Source organism: Polypterus senegalus, chromosome 7, assembly GCF_016835505.1.
Source record: "Polypterus senegalus isolate Bchr_013 chromosome 7, ASM1683550v1, whole genome shotgun sequence".
Taxonomy (NCBI): Eukaryota; Metazoa; Chordata; class Cladistia; order Polypteriformes; family Polypteridae; genus Polypterus; species Polypterus senegalus.
Window position 1 is genome coordinate 33,908,975 of NC_053160.1, and position 18,965 is coordinate 33,927,939.

At 36.7% G+C, this 18,965-nt stretch overlaps 1 protein-coding gene across 5 annotated transcripts in view; it reads right to left on the bottom strand.

Annotated features, from left to right (window-relative positions):
• The window catches only part of fcho2 (FCH and mu domain containing endocytic adaptor 2), a 167,256-nt gene that overhangs the window by 55,536 nt on the left and 92,755 nt on the right, over positions 1-18,965 (bottom strand). For all 5 annotated transcript variants that reach the window (XM_039758460.1, XM_039758462.1, XM_039758461.1 and 2 more), the window contains exons 7-9: positions 14,682-14,780; positions 13,094-13,190; positions 6,191-6,235 (exon numbers count right to left, since the gene is read on the bottom strand). In XM_039758460.1, the coding sequence (XP_039614394.1) occupies positions 6,191-6,235; positions 13,094-13,190; positions 14,682-14,780 (241 nt within the window). The remainder of the gene's footprint in view (positions 1-6,190; positions 6,236-13,093; positions 13,191-14,681; positions 14,781-18,965) is intronic.

Consider the following 18,965-nt stretch of genomic DNA (forward strand, 5'->3'; position numbering starts at 1 on the left):
CTTAATTTGGACTCTGGAGTAGATGGTATGACCAAAAGTTCAAATCACACTTTAATTCAGTCTACCAGACAGTTTTGCCGGATACCGATAAAACTGCAAACTTATTAATGCTTTAATTCAAATGGGTTTAATAACAGGTATTCACCTCTCTAGCTTGAACTGATGAAAGTGCATCTTCTTTCTCTTATAATTATGTCACTGCCAAGGAAACAAGGACAAGACATGACTTTTTCTTGTTCCCTCTCCCTTTCTCAAATCACTGGTTTTAAATATGAATACACTGTCTAACCAGATTAACCCACAGCAGTTTCAGTGGGCTGGAGCCAGCATTGATTCATCCATCAATCTGAAAACTTAGGTAATAGTTTTTTAAATTTTAATTTTTTAATAGCAACTTAGGCATGGGAAAGGTGCTACATAAATAAAATGTATTATTATTATTAATAATAATAATTTTTAACCCAGCCACAGGAGATGCACAAACCAGTGTGTTTCTTTGTGCCGGTCCCAAGCCCTGATAATTGGGGAGGGTTACGTCAGGAAGGGCATCCGGTGTAAAATTTTGCCAAAAATCAAAATGCGGACAACAATACAAATTTCCATACGGATCGGTCGAGCCCCAGGGTAACAACCGCCACCAGTACTGTTAGTCAACAGGGTGCTTGTGGAAATTGGGCTACTGTTGGCCAAAGAAGAAGAAGGAGAAGAAGAGGGGGGAGACGTTTCTGGAGGCAGGAGGAGAGAAGGAAGGTAAAGAGAGTGGAACTGATGGTAGGAACTTTGAATGTTGGCAGTATGACTGGTAAGAGAGTTAGCCGATGCAGAGAAGGAAGGTTGATATATTGTGAATGCAAGAGACTAAATTGAAGGGGAGTAAGGCCAGGTGGATCGGAGTTGGATTCAAATTGTTCTATTATGGTGTAGATAGGAGGAGAAATGGAGTAGGGATTATTTTGAAGGAACAGTATGTCAAGAGTGTTTTGGAGGGGAAAAAAGTGTCACACAGAGTAATGATTATGAAGCTGGAAATTGGAGGTGTGATGATGAATGTTGTTAGTGCATATGCCCCGCAAGTTGGGTGTGCAATGGTTGAGAAAGAAGATTTTTGGAGTGAGTGGTGAACAGTGTACCCAAGAGACAGAAAATGGTTATTGGAGCAGATTTCAATGGACATGTTGGTGAAGGGTACAGAGGAGACAAGGAGGTGATGGGTAGGTATGGTGTCAAGGAGAGAAATGAAGAAGGTCAGAGGATAGTGGATTTTGCCAAAAGGATGGACATGGCTGTGGTGAATACGTATTTTAAGAAGAGGGAGTAACATAGGGTGACGTACAAGAGTGGAGGAAAATAGGTAGATTACATCCTATGCAGAAGAGTCAATCTGAAGGAGATTGAAATCTGCAAAGTGGTGGCAGGGGAAAGTGTAGTTAAGCAGCATAGGATGGTGGTCTGTAGGATGACGTTGGAGATCAAGAAGAGGAAGACAGTGAGGGCAGAGCCAAGGATCAAATGGTGGAATTTGAAAAAGGAAGACTGCAAGGTTGAGTTTAGGGACAGGCACTGGGTGGTAGTGAAGAATTACCAGACAGTTGAGAAATTACAGCAGATGTAGTAAGGGTGACAGCAAGACGGGTGCTTGGCATGACATCTGGACAGAGGAAAGAGGAAAAGGAAACTTTGTGATGGAATGGGGAAGTACAGGAGAGAATACAGAGGAAGAGGATGGCAAATTAGAAGTGGGATAGTCAGAGAGATGCAGAAAGTAGACAAGAGTACAAGGAGATAAAAAGTGCAAGGTGAAGAGAGAGGTGGCAAATGCTAAAGAAAAGGTGTATGATGAGTTGTATGAGAGGTTGGACACTAAGGAGGGAGAAAAGGACCTGTAGCAAATGGCTAGATAGAGGGACCGAGCTGGGAAAAATGTGCAGCAGGTTAGGGTGATAAAGGATAAAGATGGAAACGTACTCACAAGCGAGGATTGTGTGTTGAACAGATGGAAAGAGTACTTTGAGAGGCTTATGAATGAAGAGGTTGGATGATGTGGAGATAGTGAATCGGGAAGTACAACGGATTACCAAGGAGGAAGTTAGGACAGCTATGAAGAGGATGAAGAATGGAAAAGCCGTTGGTCCAGATGACATACCTGTGGAAGCATGGAGGTGTTTAGGAGAGATGGCAGTGGAGTTTTTAATCAGATTGTTTAATGGAATCTTGGAAAGTGAGAGGATGCCTGAGGAGTGGAGAAGTGTACTGGTGCCGATATTTAAGAATAAGGGGGATGTGCAGGACTGTAGTAACTACAGGGGGATAAAATTGATGAGCCACAGCATAAAGTTATGGGAAAGAGTAGTGGAAGCTAGGTTAAGAAGTGAGGTGATGATTAGTGAGCAGCAGTATGGTTTCATGCCAAGAAAGAGCACCACAGATGCAATGTTTGCTCAGAGTGTGTTGATGGAGAAGTTTAGAGAAGGCCAGAAGGAGTCGACTTGCGTCTTTGTGGACCTGGAGAAAGCATATGAAAGGGTGCCTCGAGAGGAGTTGTGGTATTGTATGAGGAAGTCGGGAGTGGCAGAGAAGTATGTCAAGAGTTGTACAGGATATGTACAAGGGAAGTGTGACAGTGGTGAGGTCTGTGGTAGGAGTGGGATTACATCAGGGATGGGCTCTGAGCCCTTTCTTATTTGCAATGGTGATGGACAGGATGACAGACGAGATCAGACAGGAGTCCTCGTGGACTATGATGTTTGCTGATGACATTGTGATCTGTAGCGATAGTAGGGAGCAGGTTGAGGAGACCGTGGAGAGGTGGAGATATGCTCTAGAGAGGAGAGGAATGAAAGTCAGTAGGAACAAGACAGAATACATGTATGTAAATGAAAGGGAGGTCAGTGGAATGGTGAGGATGCAAGGAGTAGAGTTGGCAAAGGCGGATGAGTTTAAACAATTGGGATCAACAGTACAGAGTAATGGGGACTGTGGAAGAGAGGTGAAAAAGAGAGTGCAGGTAGGGTGGTATGGGTGGAGAAGAGTGTCAGGAGTGATCTGTGGACAGACGGATATCAGCAAGAGTGAAAGGGAAGGTCTACAGGACGGTAGTGAGACCAGCTATGGTATATGGGTTGGACACAGTGGCACTGACCAGAAAGCAGGAGGCAGAGTTGGAGGTAGCACAGTTAAAGATGCTAAGATTTGCACTGGGTGTGACGAGGATGGATATGATTAGAAATGAGTACATTAGAGGGTCGGCTCATGTTGGATGGTTGGGAGACAAAGTCAGAGAGGTGAGATTGGGTTGGTTTGGACGTGTGCAGAGGAGAGATGTTGAGTATATTGGGAGATGGATGCTAAGGATAGAGCTGCCAGGGAAGAGAAAAAGAGGAAGGCCTAAAAAAAGGTTTATGGATGTGGTGAGAGAGGACATGCAGGTGATGGGTATAACAGAACAAGATGCAGAAGACAGAAAGATATGAAAGAAATGATCCGCTGGGGCAACTCCAAACAGGAGCAGCCGAAAGAAGAAGATGATTAATAATAATAATTTTTAAAAGAGTTGGTTCACATACAAGATATTATCTTTAAGATGCTAATACACCAACAAAAAGCACATTTAGTGATAGGACATCTTTATGTTTAAAACGTGTTCATAAGTTTCCATTAATTTTCTAACATCAGTAAAATATCTTTTTTCTAAATCCATCTATACACCGTATCAATTGGTTTATCTTCCAGTTCAATATGGACATCTCTGGCGCTGGAGGCAAAGTATTCACGGGCATTTAAAAAGCAGCATGCATGTTATCACAAGGCCCAAAATGTGAAGCTAATGACATTAAAATATGCAGTGGAACCTCCTTGTCATTTTTGTACCCACTAAATTAAATGCCTGTACTTTTCTCCATAGCAACTGTCTGAAACAGAAAGCTGTGTGAGTTTACAGTTGTACAAATTTGCCACCTCTCACTTTTTTCAGTACACCCTCATAGACTATGGAAATTCACATCATACTGTTTGGTTTCTGTTAAAGAAATACTTAATTGCCTATGGATATACAGTGCCAACATTATTTTCTAGGGTAGGGTTATCAAATCATCATTTGTTCTAATCAATTTCCTCAATTTTTTTTTTTTTAGCATTTTAATTAAATATGTTGCCCCTTGTACCTGTTACAATTTCCTGCATATACTTTACTTTTCTATGACAAAAAGAATAAAATAGGCCGAGTAGTATCCAAACCACTCAATTCCTAATAAAAACAATATTATTAACTGTGAAGACAGTTGACAGCTAGTGTGTATTGTCAGATTAAACAAAGAGGTCAATTAAATGCAAAATTGACACCAAATTATGAAGCTGGTTTGAGCAAAAGCCTACAGCCACTACAACAATCCGAGACCAGGATTACTTTATCTTCCTTTACAACACCATAATGAGAAGAGACTCTCACAACTTGCCTTCTAACATTCATTGTTATGGATGTACCTAAATGTTTTTTGAAGACATTGGCAACCATTAAACCTTTGTAATTTTTGTACAATAGTATTCTTGAAAATTAATCCAAGCTAAATCCAATTAGGTTCTCCGGGCTCTTTTCATGTACTTATTTTGCAGTATGCATGTTCAAAATTATTTCAGACCTAACTGAGGAATTCCACATTCCACAAACCTACAAACCGGATTCCAAAAAAGTTGGGACACTATACAAATCGTGAATAAAAACTGAATGCAATGATGTGGAGGTGCCAACTTCTAATATTTTATTCAGAATAGAACATAAATCATATCTTGTTGAAAAATGCAGGGTCTTCCCTGAAAGAGATGACGTCTGGATGGGAGCATATGTTGTTCTAGAACCTGAATATATTTTTCTGCATTGATGGTGCCTTTCCAGACATGCAAGCTGCCCATGCCACACGCACTCATGCAACCCCATACCATCAGAGATGAAGGCTTCTGAACTGAGCGTTGATAACAACTTGGGTTGTCCTTGTCCTCTTTGGTCCGGATGACATGGCGTCCCAGATTTCCAAAAAGAACTTTGAATCGTGACTCGTCTGACCACAGAACAGTCTTCCATTTTGCCACACTTTATTTTAAATGATCCCTGGCCCAGTGACAACACCTGAGCTTGTGGATCTTGCTTAGAAATGGCTTCTTCTTTGCACTGTAGAGTTTCAGCTGGCAACGGCGGATGGCACGGTGTATTGTGTTCACTGACAATGGTTTCTGGAAGTATTCCTGAGCCCATTCTGTGATTTCCTTTACAGTAGCATTCCTGTTTGTGGTGCAGTACTGTTTAAGGGCCCGGAGATCACAGCCATCCAGTATGGTTTTACGGCCTTGACCCTTACGCACAGAGATTGTTCCAGATTCTCTGAATCTTCGGATGATGTTATGCACAGTTGATGATGATAGATGCAAAGTCTTTGCAATTTTTCGCTGGGTAACACCTTTCTGATATTGCTCCACTATCTTTCTGCGCAACATTGTGGGAATTGGTGATCCTCTACCCATCTTGGCTTCTGAGAGACACTGCCACCCTGAGAAGCTCTTTTTATACCCAATCATGTTGCCAATTGACCTAATTAGTGTTTATTGGTTTTCCAGCTCTTCGTTATGCTCAAATTTACTTTTTCCAGCCTCTTATTGCTACTTGTCCCAACTTTTTTGGGATTTGTTGACACCGTGAAATTTTGAATCAACATATTTTTCCTTTTAAAATGATACATTTACTCGGATTAAACGTTTGATCTGTCATCTACGTTCTATTACAAATAAAATATTGACATTTGCCATCTCCACATCATTGTATTCAGTATTTATTCACAATTTGTTTAGTGTCCCAACTTTTTTGGAATCCGGTTTGTAGTTTCCTGCCACCACAGAGGCATCCTAATGTCTTGGTAGGATATTGTATATATTAACCTTTCAGAGGTTGAAAGAGATGATCAGTGTAGTGATGTAATGATGACCTTAATGTGTACTTTATGCTATTTTTTCCTTGTTAATTGTGCAGAAGCAGAGCATAATGATAAACAATATTAACCAAAGATGAGTAAATGAATTACCAAAACAAGAAAACTTAACAATAATTGAAATTTAGCAGTTCAGACTTAGATATATATGCTGTAAACAGAAGTCAGCATGCGTGTACAGTAGAAATGAAATACCATTTCATACAAATTGTACATACCTTCTACTGCGTTAGCTGTGTTGCATTCTTCAAACTCAATGGGTCCTATACAGAACATGAAAGAGAGTGATTATAAAACATCAGTTTTTATGCTAGTTCCATTTTCCCAGCCTACAAAACATATTGACCTTCTAATGAATTTATCATGTAATATGAGGGATTACAAGGAGCAGTAACCTAGTTTCACAGCTTGTCATTAAACGTTTTAGAACTACAGGATGCTGTGACCTCGAGATTCACTTTATTGTACCACAGGACAATCAAACTTCACTAGTGAAAAAACAAGAATGGTTTTAAATAAAATGTTAAAACTATCTAAATCATTCATTGCTACATAATTGACATTCATTTTCATGATCATTAAAATGTAAAAACATTTTAAGAAAACAAATGTAAACATTTTAATTGCATATATGAAAAATAAATAATTACAAATCAAAAAATTGCAATGGTGCACAATTTAAGCTAATGAAAAATGTATTAGGTGAACCAAGTAATTTAGCAATGTTTGCTGATGGAAAAATTGTCATTATTACATTAATCTATACTGCTATTATTGCTAAAAATTCAAAAGCAGAAATCATTTGAACTTCATAACCCCTCAGACCTGTCAGATTGTGCTTTATGCAGGTTTATAATTTTGCTATCTACTGTAACTAATGTTTTTAATTACTACCAAAGCTCAAATGTGAACATTATGAGAAGGAATAAGGAATCATAGTGAACTCATCACTGTCCACATTCCGAAAGGGTAGATATGTTAAAAGAATGGAAATTGTATGTTAGATTACATGACACACTACATATATGACAAATCTACATCTTTCTGCAAGTCTACAAAGTTTAAACAAATATATTCTGAGAGCTCATCTGGAATATTGTTTGCAGGTTTTTTTATTACAAAAAAACTTGAGAAAGTCCAGAAAAGAGCAACTACACTAATTCCAGAACCTAGGGGTATAAGCTATGAAACAGAAAAAATTTAATGTGATGAAAGTGGAGATTAAGAGGAGCCAAGAAAAAAGTGTTATAAATTATGAAGGCAAATAATATGGTAATTTCCAGCTGTTACATAAAAATGAGTTCAAAGGGCACAGATGGGTCAAAGCTGCATTTCACACAAAATGTTGTAAGCTTTTTTATGCATCAAGAACCACGTATATGGAAGAAATGATAGTATATTGGAGACTTTTCAAAATTCAGCTGAATAATATTTTCCAAAAGTTATTTTAATACAGATTTGTGAACTATGCTGGACTGAATGGCTTATTCTTATGTAGTTATGTAAACAGTAGACTTACTATATTAAATAAGTGCTAACTAAAACATGGTATAAATAACACTCAAGTACAAATTAACAACTTTGTAAAAAATATCACAATTTGCATGACAACAATGTAGGTCGGCATTCGCACCTATGTGAATGTGGGTGTTTGCGTGAGTGGGCCCATTGATGAATCAGCTCCTTGTCTAGAACTGGTTCCTGCTTTGCACACACTGCCGTCAAGACAGGCACTGGCTCCCCAAGAGGTGAATTCAGAATTCAACAAGGACCTTCTATCAATTAGCTTGTGTTGGGTGGATGTTTAAACTGGGTTATGCATTATGTGGTTTCTAAACTTTTAAATATATCTGCATGTCTGAAACCAAAAAGCAGTTCGATACTTAGAAGCAGGGTTAAAATATACCACTTGATGGTATCCCATTGTGCACATGAGATATAAGAACAAAAACATAATTATTTTAAGCCTACCTATTAATAAGAAAGAGGAAAAATTGCTAATCCCACTACTACATAATTTTCATCATACAAGCAGAAGAAATTATTCAGCAAATGGTAGAGTTTCTGGTAAGACAAACACATAGGCCTAAGGCAACATTCTTCATTTATAAACTGACCTGAAAAAATTAAACTGACTTCTGTACTGGAAAAAGAATACAACATCAGCTCAATATGGCTCCCCTTGAGAATCATAGTGAAATGTAGAATTAATGCATTGTTCAAAGAGCTATTCTAGGGCAATAAGCACAAGAGACAGGCATCATCAAGTGAAGTGCATGATGCAAGGAAATGTACAGTGCCTCTCTCCCATACAAAATGAGACCTTTGTATTTCTTCCCACAAACCCTGCAAATAGTTTCACAGTTTCTGATGTAAATTCTACTGTAAAAATACCTGGAATAATTCATTAATATACTCATGAACAACATAAAAAATAATGTTCAAACACCAAATAGTCTTTGTACAAAAACATCAACTGCTGAATATTGAGGTTTTCATCTTAATTCTCTGTTCTAAGTATTATTAACTGCCACTATATTAAAACCAATGTATACAGACAAGCAGTTTTATATGACTAAAACATACATGTGTACATATGTACATTTGCGCGCGCATACACACACATACATATTATATGTAAACACACACAAATTCACACACATACATGTAAACTAGTCAGCTCTACCTTCTACCTTATATAAAGTGCAAGTTGACAATTAAATGAGAAATTTTGTTGAAAGGCACGAAATTGTGCATGAAAGAAGGACATTTTTTTTAATTGCATATGCTTCACATGGTGCTTGGAGCGACTAAGGATTTGCGTGCCTGGCTCTGAGCCAGTTGACAGCTCTGCTGGATATCAATGCACATTCTGACCCCCCTTGCAGTGTGTCACTTTGGAATTGTTTCTGCAGTAGAAAGTTTATTCAACCTCTCTCTCAAAAGCACTGGACCAGCCATCATTCTGCTATTTAATCATAGTAGAAGAGGTTATTTTTTTGACAGCACTGAGGCCTGAGTGCAATTTCTAATGAACAGCTTGATACATGTGGAATTTCGACTGTTTTAGCCTCAATTAATTCTGCTGTCAAAACAAATGATCAGTCCTGATGCTTGGATGCTGAGCCTGAACACAAAGGTCAACTTATGTGTGCATACAAACATGCTTTATTTTCAGTGCCTTATGCAAAGTAAGTCAAGAGCTGGCAAACCACTATTTGATTGCTAGAACACTGATCAAAACTAGATTAATGCAAAAATACATGTGTGATATACATGATATACTAATATACTGAATGCTTTGACTGTCCTTAGACATTTATTTAGATGCTTACGTAAGATTTTTGTTATTTTTAACAGTTAAAAATCATCTCTTTTTAGTAACTATATGCTGTAAATCGACTGAAAAGAAAAAAAACAAGTGACAAGATATCCTTGAGAGACATAGGATAACATATTACTGAAAATGTTTACCTTGGCGTTTTGGTATAGACTTTTTACACTATTCTATATAAGCGCTACACAGACAGGTTACAGAATTTAACAAAGAGGTGTGCTATTCTCACAGCACATCGAGACTACACAGAAAACTGCTTACAATCTATACAAAACAATGACTTTATACGCACACAATGGGAAAAAAAACAGTAAACTCCCCTTTGGACCCAAGTAAGAAAAACAAACATAAAGTTAATCAGCTGCATCAAAATAATGAAATCAAATCAAACCACAAACACACAAAAGAAGTGACTTAAACCATCCTAGGACATTAATAGCACAGAAGCATATTAATGGTATAAACTATTTAATACAATACACTGCAAATGTGTTAAGCATCTGTAAACTTTCCAATGTAAGAAAAATAATATTGGAGTAATATATATAAAAAATAAAATAAGTTTATCTACTAACAATCTTTCATAAGGTAATCATTAACTAAACAGTTACACTTAATCTGTAGCTACATGATTACATATTAATTGTTTCCTGATACCTAGGAAAATCTGATTTCCCATTGTCCAGAACTCAACAAACTCAAAGGATTCATTACAAGAAACTGTTCCCAAGCATACCTCTTCATATTAAAATATGGCTACAGATGCACACCAGCTACAGCAGAGAGGGGGGGATCTACACAATATGATCGCGTCAGGTGCATGCAATTAACAAGCTTAACAGAAACATCCCAAATATGCTATTCATTAGTTAATTGTGCAATAATGTTAACTTCTCAGTTAATATAAAACCTGATCAGTGTGGGGAATTTTGTACATCTGCCTGTTTTGTACTTGGCTCTGAATATACCAGCTACAGTTCCTAAAGAATTACTTACTAATGTATAACAGGCTGAGGAAAAACTTGGGAGACCACTGCATTACATTTGAAACTGCATAAATGGTGTAAAAGATGCATAATTAAAATAACTGTCATCCAGCCACTATATGCCTATACACAGATTAAGACAGAAGAAAGATGACAGCTAAAAGACATTCTATGTAGGGTTATAAGCCTATAAACTAAAATTGTAGGTTTGCTTTTTAAAATGTTTTAAATAGCATACCACTTTCTTAAATGAAATGGAGAGTTTCAAAGACAGTCATAAATTGAAAAATAATTACATGCTCTAATATTGCATGCATGGCCACATCCATTGAAAGCAAATATAATATGATGCAGCCAGCAAATAAATGGCCTTTCAATCTGAGGATTTTATACTACTTCAGAGACTACTTAACGTAAGTAAATGGATGCAAGAGTAAAATTACATTTCAGAAATTATACTACTCAAGTAAGAATATGAAGATTTGGAATATTCTAGACTCCCACATTTAATATTAAATAAAATAAAGCACTTGTTTAATTTATTATCTGGTGTGCTCACATGTAATGTACAGTATAAAGCACATACTGTTGTCATGTCTGTTTGTCTGTCAACATAAAGTAATTCAGTTCCCAGTGAACCAATTTTGTTGCAATTTGGTATATGTATTCTCCAGGAAAGAAAGTTTGAGTTCTCATTGAGATATGTCAAATAGACAATACTGAACAAATTATTTTAAAAATTTCAAAATTGTTCATCTTAAAAAAAAATGCAAAAATTCTGTGCAACTTAAATTACTGAATAATTTACTTTTTCAAAATTAATTTTAAGAAAGGTTATTTCACCTTGCATATTTTGTAAATTTTCCTGTTTTGCAGTATATATCCAATAGTTGCTCCTTAAAGCAAAACAGACACAAATTACTGAAAAGGCAGTAGAACTGGATATGTGGGTTTATCCCACAGTCACATCAACAACTTGCATGAACCTCTGCAATACCAGCTCACTTCTTCTGCTGCCTGTTGTCCCAAGTAAGTTAAATAATCTTAATAACCATAATATTATTAAAGAGGCAAAGTCACTTAACTAATAATGAAATGAATGAAAGAGGAAAGAATCTCTGTATGCGTAGTTCCATAAGCTATCATGCACATCAGGGAATAAACATATTTAACGTCTGCAGTATATTCTGCAAAAACAACTTCATATTTGCATCATCTGCAGATTATAATAATTCAACATTTCTTGAACACTGAAATTTATCAGGAAAGACCCACAATGATTCACTATGCATTATGGTCCATTGCACCCAACAGTTGAGACTTCATAACAGATTTTACCTCTTTCAAGTACTTCTGTCAAAAATTTTATGTTGGAGAAATAAGAATTACAAATACTCATAAAACCATACACAAACAAAAACTAAGAACAGTACAACAAATTAAATTTTTACATTACTCATCTATGAAAGCTATTTCAGCTACCACAAGTCAAACATCATAAAATTGTAAATTAATATTAAAAATCATTGATGTATTCTGCTAATAAGTGTATTTACATTCTATTGTTACTGTTAATTTGAGATATGATTCATTGTTCCAAAATTTGTGATATATATATTTTATATAGTAAATAAAAAATTTAAATGTTCAAACTTTGAAAATGAATAACTAAATCCAAGAATGTATTTGAATGTTACACCCTGTGTACATTTAACTTTCTAACTAGCAGACTGATCAAGATACATGTTATGGTTAAAATCATAAATTTCATTAATATTTATGCAGGCTTTCTAGCAAAAGTACTCTTACGTAAAACCATAGTAAGTAGAATATTTATATCAATTGCCAATGACAAATCTTAAAACTAATAGATTTACTCAAATGATGAATGAAATGGTTGAGTAATTTCTACCTAAAATGAATAGGAAAAAAATAAACCTATCAGCTTCAATAGGTTTAATCTCCTCAAAGGGCAGGCAGCTTTGACATTCCATTTACCATGTGACAAGAAATACAGCTTTGCCTGAGTGCTACATTAATGCGGTCAAAACTAGATTTATGGGGTCATTGCAAAATTATTACACTTGTGTAAACTTTGCTATGGCATGGAAATCAAGAGACTTACAGGAGTATGTCATTACATTTTATAGACCATACATATGTTCCTTATGACTTATATTTAAGCAAGCAGCATCTTCATGTGGGGGTGCACAATTTGCCAATTTTATAGTTATTATAACTCTGTGTGTGTGTGTGTGTGTGTAAGCGAAGGGCTTAACCATTGGGAATTAACTTTAGAATTCCTAAAGTATTTCCTGTCATCCTACATTTACCCAGATTGTTGTAGACACGGAACACATATGAAATGCATGTGTTCCAAATAACAATTTATTATTTACCCTATACAACTCCAGACACCTCACACACATATAAAGAGACTTGAGCTGGCAGAACTTTTTGCCCTAGTTGAGCTGCGGCGGTGGGGGGATGGGATAGCAGTCTGCTTTCTGCTTGTGCTGATCGACACATTTACAAAACAAAAGATGCTAATGGAAGGAATTTAAGGTGTCCCGGGATTAAAAGTTTTTTCGTAGGCTTCAGGGATTCTAGTGTTAATAGAAGTAAAAACATGAAAGAAGCTGTACACATGCTGAAGAAAAAAATATAATAAGGTTTGATACATAACATTTTGGCAAGTGTATTGATTGATGGATTTGTTGGATAGATATGAAAGGCAGACAGACAGACAGACATATTTTTTCTCTCAAAATACTACCTTAATCAACAAAGAGGCTTACCAGGTCTTTCTTTGCCCGTCCCTTTAGTCTCAGCAAATTTCTGTATTAAGTTTTCCACTGTAGTGTTTTCCATATTATTTACAAACTCATTGTGAACCTAAAACAAATAATATGCAACTTTCATTATATTCATTTTATACATTAATTATATCATTCAATTATTCAAAGTGATGGAATTTAATTTCTACTTTTTTCATGAAATGTGTTTTGTTTATGCAAGGTCTGAAAAAATTGTTTATTAGTTATCACAACTAATTTTTTTTTTCCAAACTACCATGATTAAAAACACAAATATAGTGGCAGATTAATTATAAAAGTTTTCAGGGTTCATTATTAAAAATGGAAAACCTTTTTCTTCAAGATTCTCTTCTTTCTTTATGTCCATATTTTGAATTGAATCCTTTTCTCGAATAATACAGTTGCTTAAGTGCAATAGCTTTATTTATACAGCAATTAAAGGAGACTAGATAATAAACGTCCAACAAAATGACACAGTGCACATAAATAACTTATCGGCACACCAGAATATTTTATCTAACATTTACATCAATATCTTGAGTATGGCATAGTGAGTACAAGAGTGATTTTGTCTGTGAGTGGGCTCTGCAATAGATCTGTGCCATTTTCAATTTTGTCTCCTGATCTGGGCCTCATGATGCCCCCATAACCCAAGTTAAGCAAGTATAAAAATATGTTATAAATATCATGAATGATATTTAAAAAAGAGACAGAATTACACTTGTGTCTTCCAACAGTAATTCTTCACGCAGAAGTAACAAGAACTCATCTTTCTTTTATATTATTTTCGTATATGTTATTATTTTCATTAAAGGAGCATCTTATAAACTTAGAAAAAGAACCTAAAAATAAATATTAGCTCCATCCTTTTTTCCACACCTTATTCAATCTATGATAGTTTACCAATAAAATACATTTCTTTCAACTTTAATAAACTTTGCTTTAGCTGCACTTTCTGACAGCTATAAACTGACAACAAACACAAACATGTGTTCAAGAGCTCTCGTGTAATGGTTTACTTCTTATTTCTGTTCGTTTATAACCCTGTTGTATATACTTATTTTATCCCTTCCTTGTCACCTGCAAAGTGGGGAGGAAGCTAGCATAATATGAAGGTTTTTCAAAGAAAGAGGGAAAGTTCTTCATGTATGAGCAAACCCATCTGTTTTACAAGGTTCTGCTAAACTTTGCAACAGCTGAAAACCATTCTTTAATGTGGGAGTCTCTTTGGATGGTGTGGAAAGTACTGCTTCTGAGGCTCTGGTTCAAGCCATTCCACAGTTGATGTGGGGTCACAAATGTATGTATAGAACATCTTTACACTGGTGCTTGGTACAAAAATTATATCTGAATTTTTAGCAATTAGTACAGTGTGAAGGAAACTTTATAGATAGGCATTGCTGTAATAAACAAAAATATCAGCATCATAAAATAAGAAAAATGAACAAGGTGGAATGCAGGTACCATTATGGTCTCCAACAAGAATGAAATATAATTTTGATTGTGAAGTCAATATTACTAGCTAGTTGCAAAGTATGAAACATAAGCAAAATGATTAAAATGTACTCACTTGACTAATTTGTAAATGTGTTTCTTCTATTGCTACTGAATAGCACTGTATTATTTCCTTCATCTGTAGAACATGGGCTTCTTCAATATCTTGGAATTTCTAATAATAAACAATACAAATATTAGAAAATTCCATCATTAATTGTTTTAAATAGATCCTCCATAAAATTACAGCATTTTACAAAATATTTATTTAATAATTCTGCAAAATAACAGGATTAAGATTTTGGTTTGTTTTGGCCACATGCTGTGTAATAAATGTAGAGTACAAAAATGTCTAAGAGCAGATGAGCAACTTAATGAATAGATTTAATTACTGAAGGAGAAAAGCAGGATAGTTTTAGGTTTCCAGTAAATCTGGAACACACATAACACTGAAAGGATTATATTTTGCAACTATGATCTCTGTGTAAATTACATTAATATCAGTACAACAGAAAGGATCAATTATTTGGGAGTGGTCCTTGTATTAGAAAAAAATGCAGAAATAGAGACTGTTCCTTCAGAAGGAAAAACCAAAACAAAAAATGTAAGCAAAAAGTAAATTGTTAATCAGAAGGAAATAAAGAAGAACTGCAATAACATAACATCTATTTAAGTCTGATATGACCTGTTAAATAAATTCCTAAATAGAACTTAATACTACGGCTGGGCGATTAATCGAAAAGTAATCGAAATCGACATTCAGAACCTATAACCGATCACATTTTTCCAGGTCAATTATTTCGATTACTTTCCCTTTACAAACACTACCGCATGTGGAGTCACGTGACCCCGCTCCGTTATGTTACGTTACGTTATTCCGCTGACATGTCGAGCATGGAGAACTTAAACACTGACACAACTGAGCAACAAGAACAGCTTGTACCAAAGAAAAACACAGTCTCCGTCATTTGGACACATTTTGGCTTCAGTAAGGATGACATCGAACAAAATGAAGTCAGATGTAGACACTGTAGAAAAACAGTTTTGACGCTCAAAGGTAACACCACCAATTTGTTTCAACACTTGAAGCACAATCACGTTACTGAATATGAATGGCTCAAAAAAAACAAAGATACTGACAAGCGCCCAGCAACAAGTGCCTCCACAAAGCAGATGTCGATAACACAAGCGTTCACAAATGCCACACAGTATGAGAAGAGTTCAAGAAGATGGAAAGAAATAACTGACGCTATTTGTTATTACATCGCAAAGGATATGATTCTCTTGGCTACAGTGGAGCAAAGCGGGTTTAAACACCTCGTTAAAACTCTCGACAGAAGATACACTGTGCCATCGCGATCACATTTTTCTAAAACTGCGCTGCCAGACATGTACAAGACATGTTGTAAAAATGTAGCTGCTGAACTGAAAAATGTTCAACACTTTGCAGTCACATCTGATCTTTGGTCAAGTAGGACAATGGACCCATTCTTGAGCCTTACTTTGCACTACATTGACGACGATTGGAAGCTGTGCCAGAGATGCCTTGAGACGGCATATTTTCCAGCCGATCACGTGGCAGATATGATTGCGCAAGGTCTGAAAGATATGCTTTCTGAATGGGACTTCGCGGAAGAAAAACTTTCAGCCATTACGACAGACAACGGTGCAGAGATGAGCAGCTATTTGGTGTCCCCCATGCTGGATAGTGAAGCAAATCCACTGGACTGGTGGAGGAAGCATCATGTACACTTTCCCACTCTAAGTAAGGTGGCAAAAAAGTATCTCTGCATACCAGCTACTAGCTCCCCATCAGAGCGGGTTTTCAGTTCGGGCGGAAACATTGTTACATGCCTCAGGTCCTGCCTGAAACCTGAAAAGGTTAACATGCTCGTGTTTCTTAGTAAGAACTTAGAGTAAATTCATGTTCATATAGTGACATGACAAGATCACTAAGATCACCTCATGCAACAGTGTTTAGAGTGTTCTATTTTCATTACAACAATCTGATGTTTACATTGATACATTGCACATTAAAATATTTGTTTACAGAAGATGCAAGAAATGTACTGTTTAAAATATTATTTACTGGATATATAAGAGTTATTTTATTTAGAAGAGATACTGCTTATTTTCTACTTTTAATAAGAAAAACATTGAAAATAATGTATTTTGTTTCCAAAAGAGCAAGTTATTTATTTTTACTTTTTTTATAAGAACAAAGTGACTGTTTGTTTTAGGCAATGTGTGCTTTAATTTCAGTTGTTCAACATTGATGTTCAATAAATAATCACAGATAGTAGATAGTGTGTTTCCTTCAATTATTTTAAAATCAAGTAATGCACCCTTCATTCAAAAATCTCTCACTTGTAATATGTGAGCATATTTACTGTACAAAACTTGTCAGTGAACTATGAGGACAAAAAAATAAATAAAATAATCGTTCATTAATCGTAATCAAGTTAAAATGTTCAATTAATCAAGATTTTGATTTTAGGCCAAATCACCCAGCCCTACTTAATACACTGTACAAAATTAAAAAATGTAAAACATATATATACTGCTACATTATATTGTACCTGCAGTATATAAAATGTTATACACAGAGAGTATTTTATTTTGGCAGGATGGTACATCTAGGACAGTAGATATCTACTATGAAAGAACATTTTAATATATCATTAAGGGATTTAAAAAAAAAAAAAAAAAAACCTAAATACTCAAAAATTTCAAGAGGAATTCATGGAAATTTGGTGGCCTTGTAGAAAAATTAAAATTAGCCAATATTTGTTTTGTTTTCTTTTTGGTTAATATTTTTCATTAATAATGCTCTAACAAGTGGGACATTCTAACACGCCATGTCCCCAGATTTGCCACAGCACTGACAGGGTTTGGACACAGAAATTGGACATGCTGGTTTATGCAAATATTGTACAATATTATATACAACTTAAAAAATCATTCCACTTTGGGTATTGTCTTCGAAAACTAATTTCCTCCACGTAAATCTGTTTACAAGATTTCTTGGGTATACATGCTGATGCCACTCCCTAATTCAATCACGTCCTAGTGAGCTGAACGACTTCCGGTCTGTCGCTCTGACGTCACATGTGATGAAGACCATGAAGCGGCTGCTGCTTCACCACTTGAGGCCACAGGTCCGCCACACCCTCGACCCTCTGCAGTTCGCATACCAGGACAAGGTGGGAGCGGAGGATGCCATCATCTATATGCTACACCGATCCCTCTCCCACTTGGACAGAGGCAGTGGTGCTGTAAGAATTATGTTTCTGGTCTCCTCTAGCGCCTTCAACACCATATAAGCTCTGCTCCTTAGGGACAAGCTGACAGAGATGGGAGGAGATTCATACCTGGTAGCATGGATCATGGACTATCTTAAAGACAGACCTCAGTATGTGCGTCTCAGGAACTGCAGGTCTGACATTGTGGTCAGCGGCACAGGAGCGCCGCAGGGGACTGTACTTTCTCCAGTCCTGTTCAGCCTATATACATCGGACTTCCAATACAACTCTGAGTCCTACCACGTGCAAAAGTTTGCAGACGACACTGCTATCGTGGGCTGCATCAGGAGTGGGCAGGAGGAGGAGTATAGGAAATTAATCAAAGACTTTGTTAAATGGTGCGACTCAAACCACCAACATCTGAACACCAGCAAAACCAAGGAGCTGGTGGTGGATTTTAGGAGGCCCAGGCCCCTCATGGACCCCGCGATCATCAGAAGTGACTGTGTGCAGAGGGTGCAGCCCAATAAATACCTGGGAGTGCAGCTGGATGATAAATTGGACTGGACTGCCAATACTGATGCTCTGTGTAAGAAAGGACAGAGCCGACTGTACTTTACTAGAAGGCTGGCATCTTTCAACATCTGCAATAAGATGCTGCAGATGTTCTATCAGACAGTTGTGGCGAGCACCCTCTTCTATGTGGTGGTGTGCTGGGGAGGCAGCATAAAGAAGAGGTATGCCTCTCGCCTGGACAAACTGGTGAGGAAGGCAGGCTGTATTGTAGGCACAGAGCTGGACAGTTCGACGTCTGTGGCAGAGCGACGGGCACTGAGCAAGCTCCTGTCAATAATGGAAAATCCACTGAACAGGATCATCTCCAGACAGACAGAGGAGCAGCTTCAGCGACAGACTGCTGTCACAGTGCTTCTCCACTGACAGACTGAGGAGATCGTTCCTCCCCCACACTATGCGACTCTTCAGACCCACCAGGGGTTAGGGTAGGGGGGATTGGGTGGTAGGGGTTGGGGAGTAAACGTTAATGTTTTACAGAATTATTGTCTGTCTGTTATACCTTCATTGTTATCAATCTTTAATATTGTTCTTTATCAGTATGC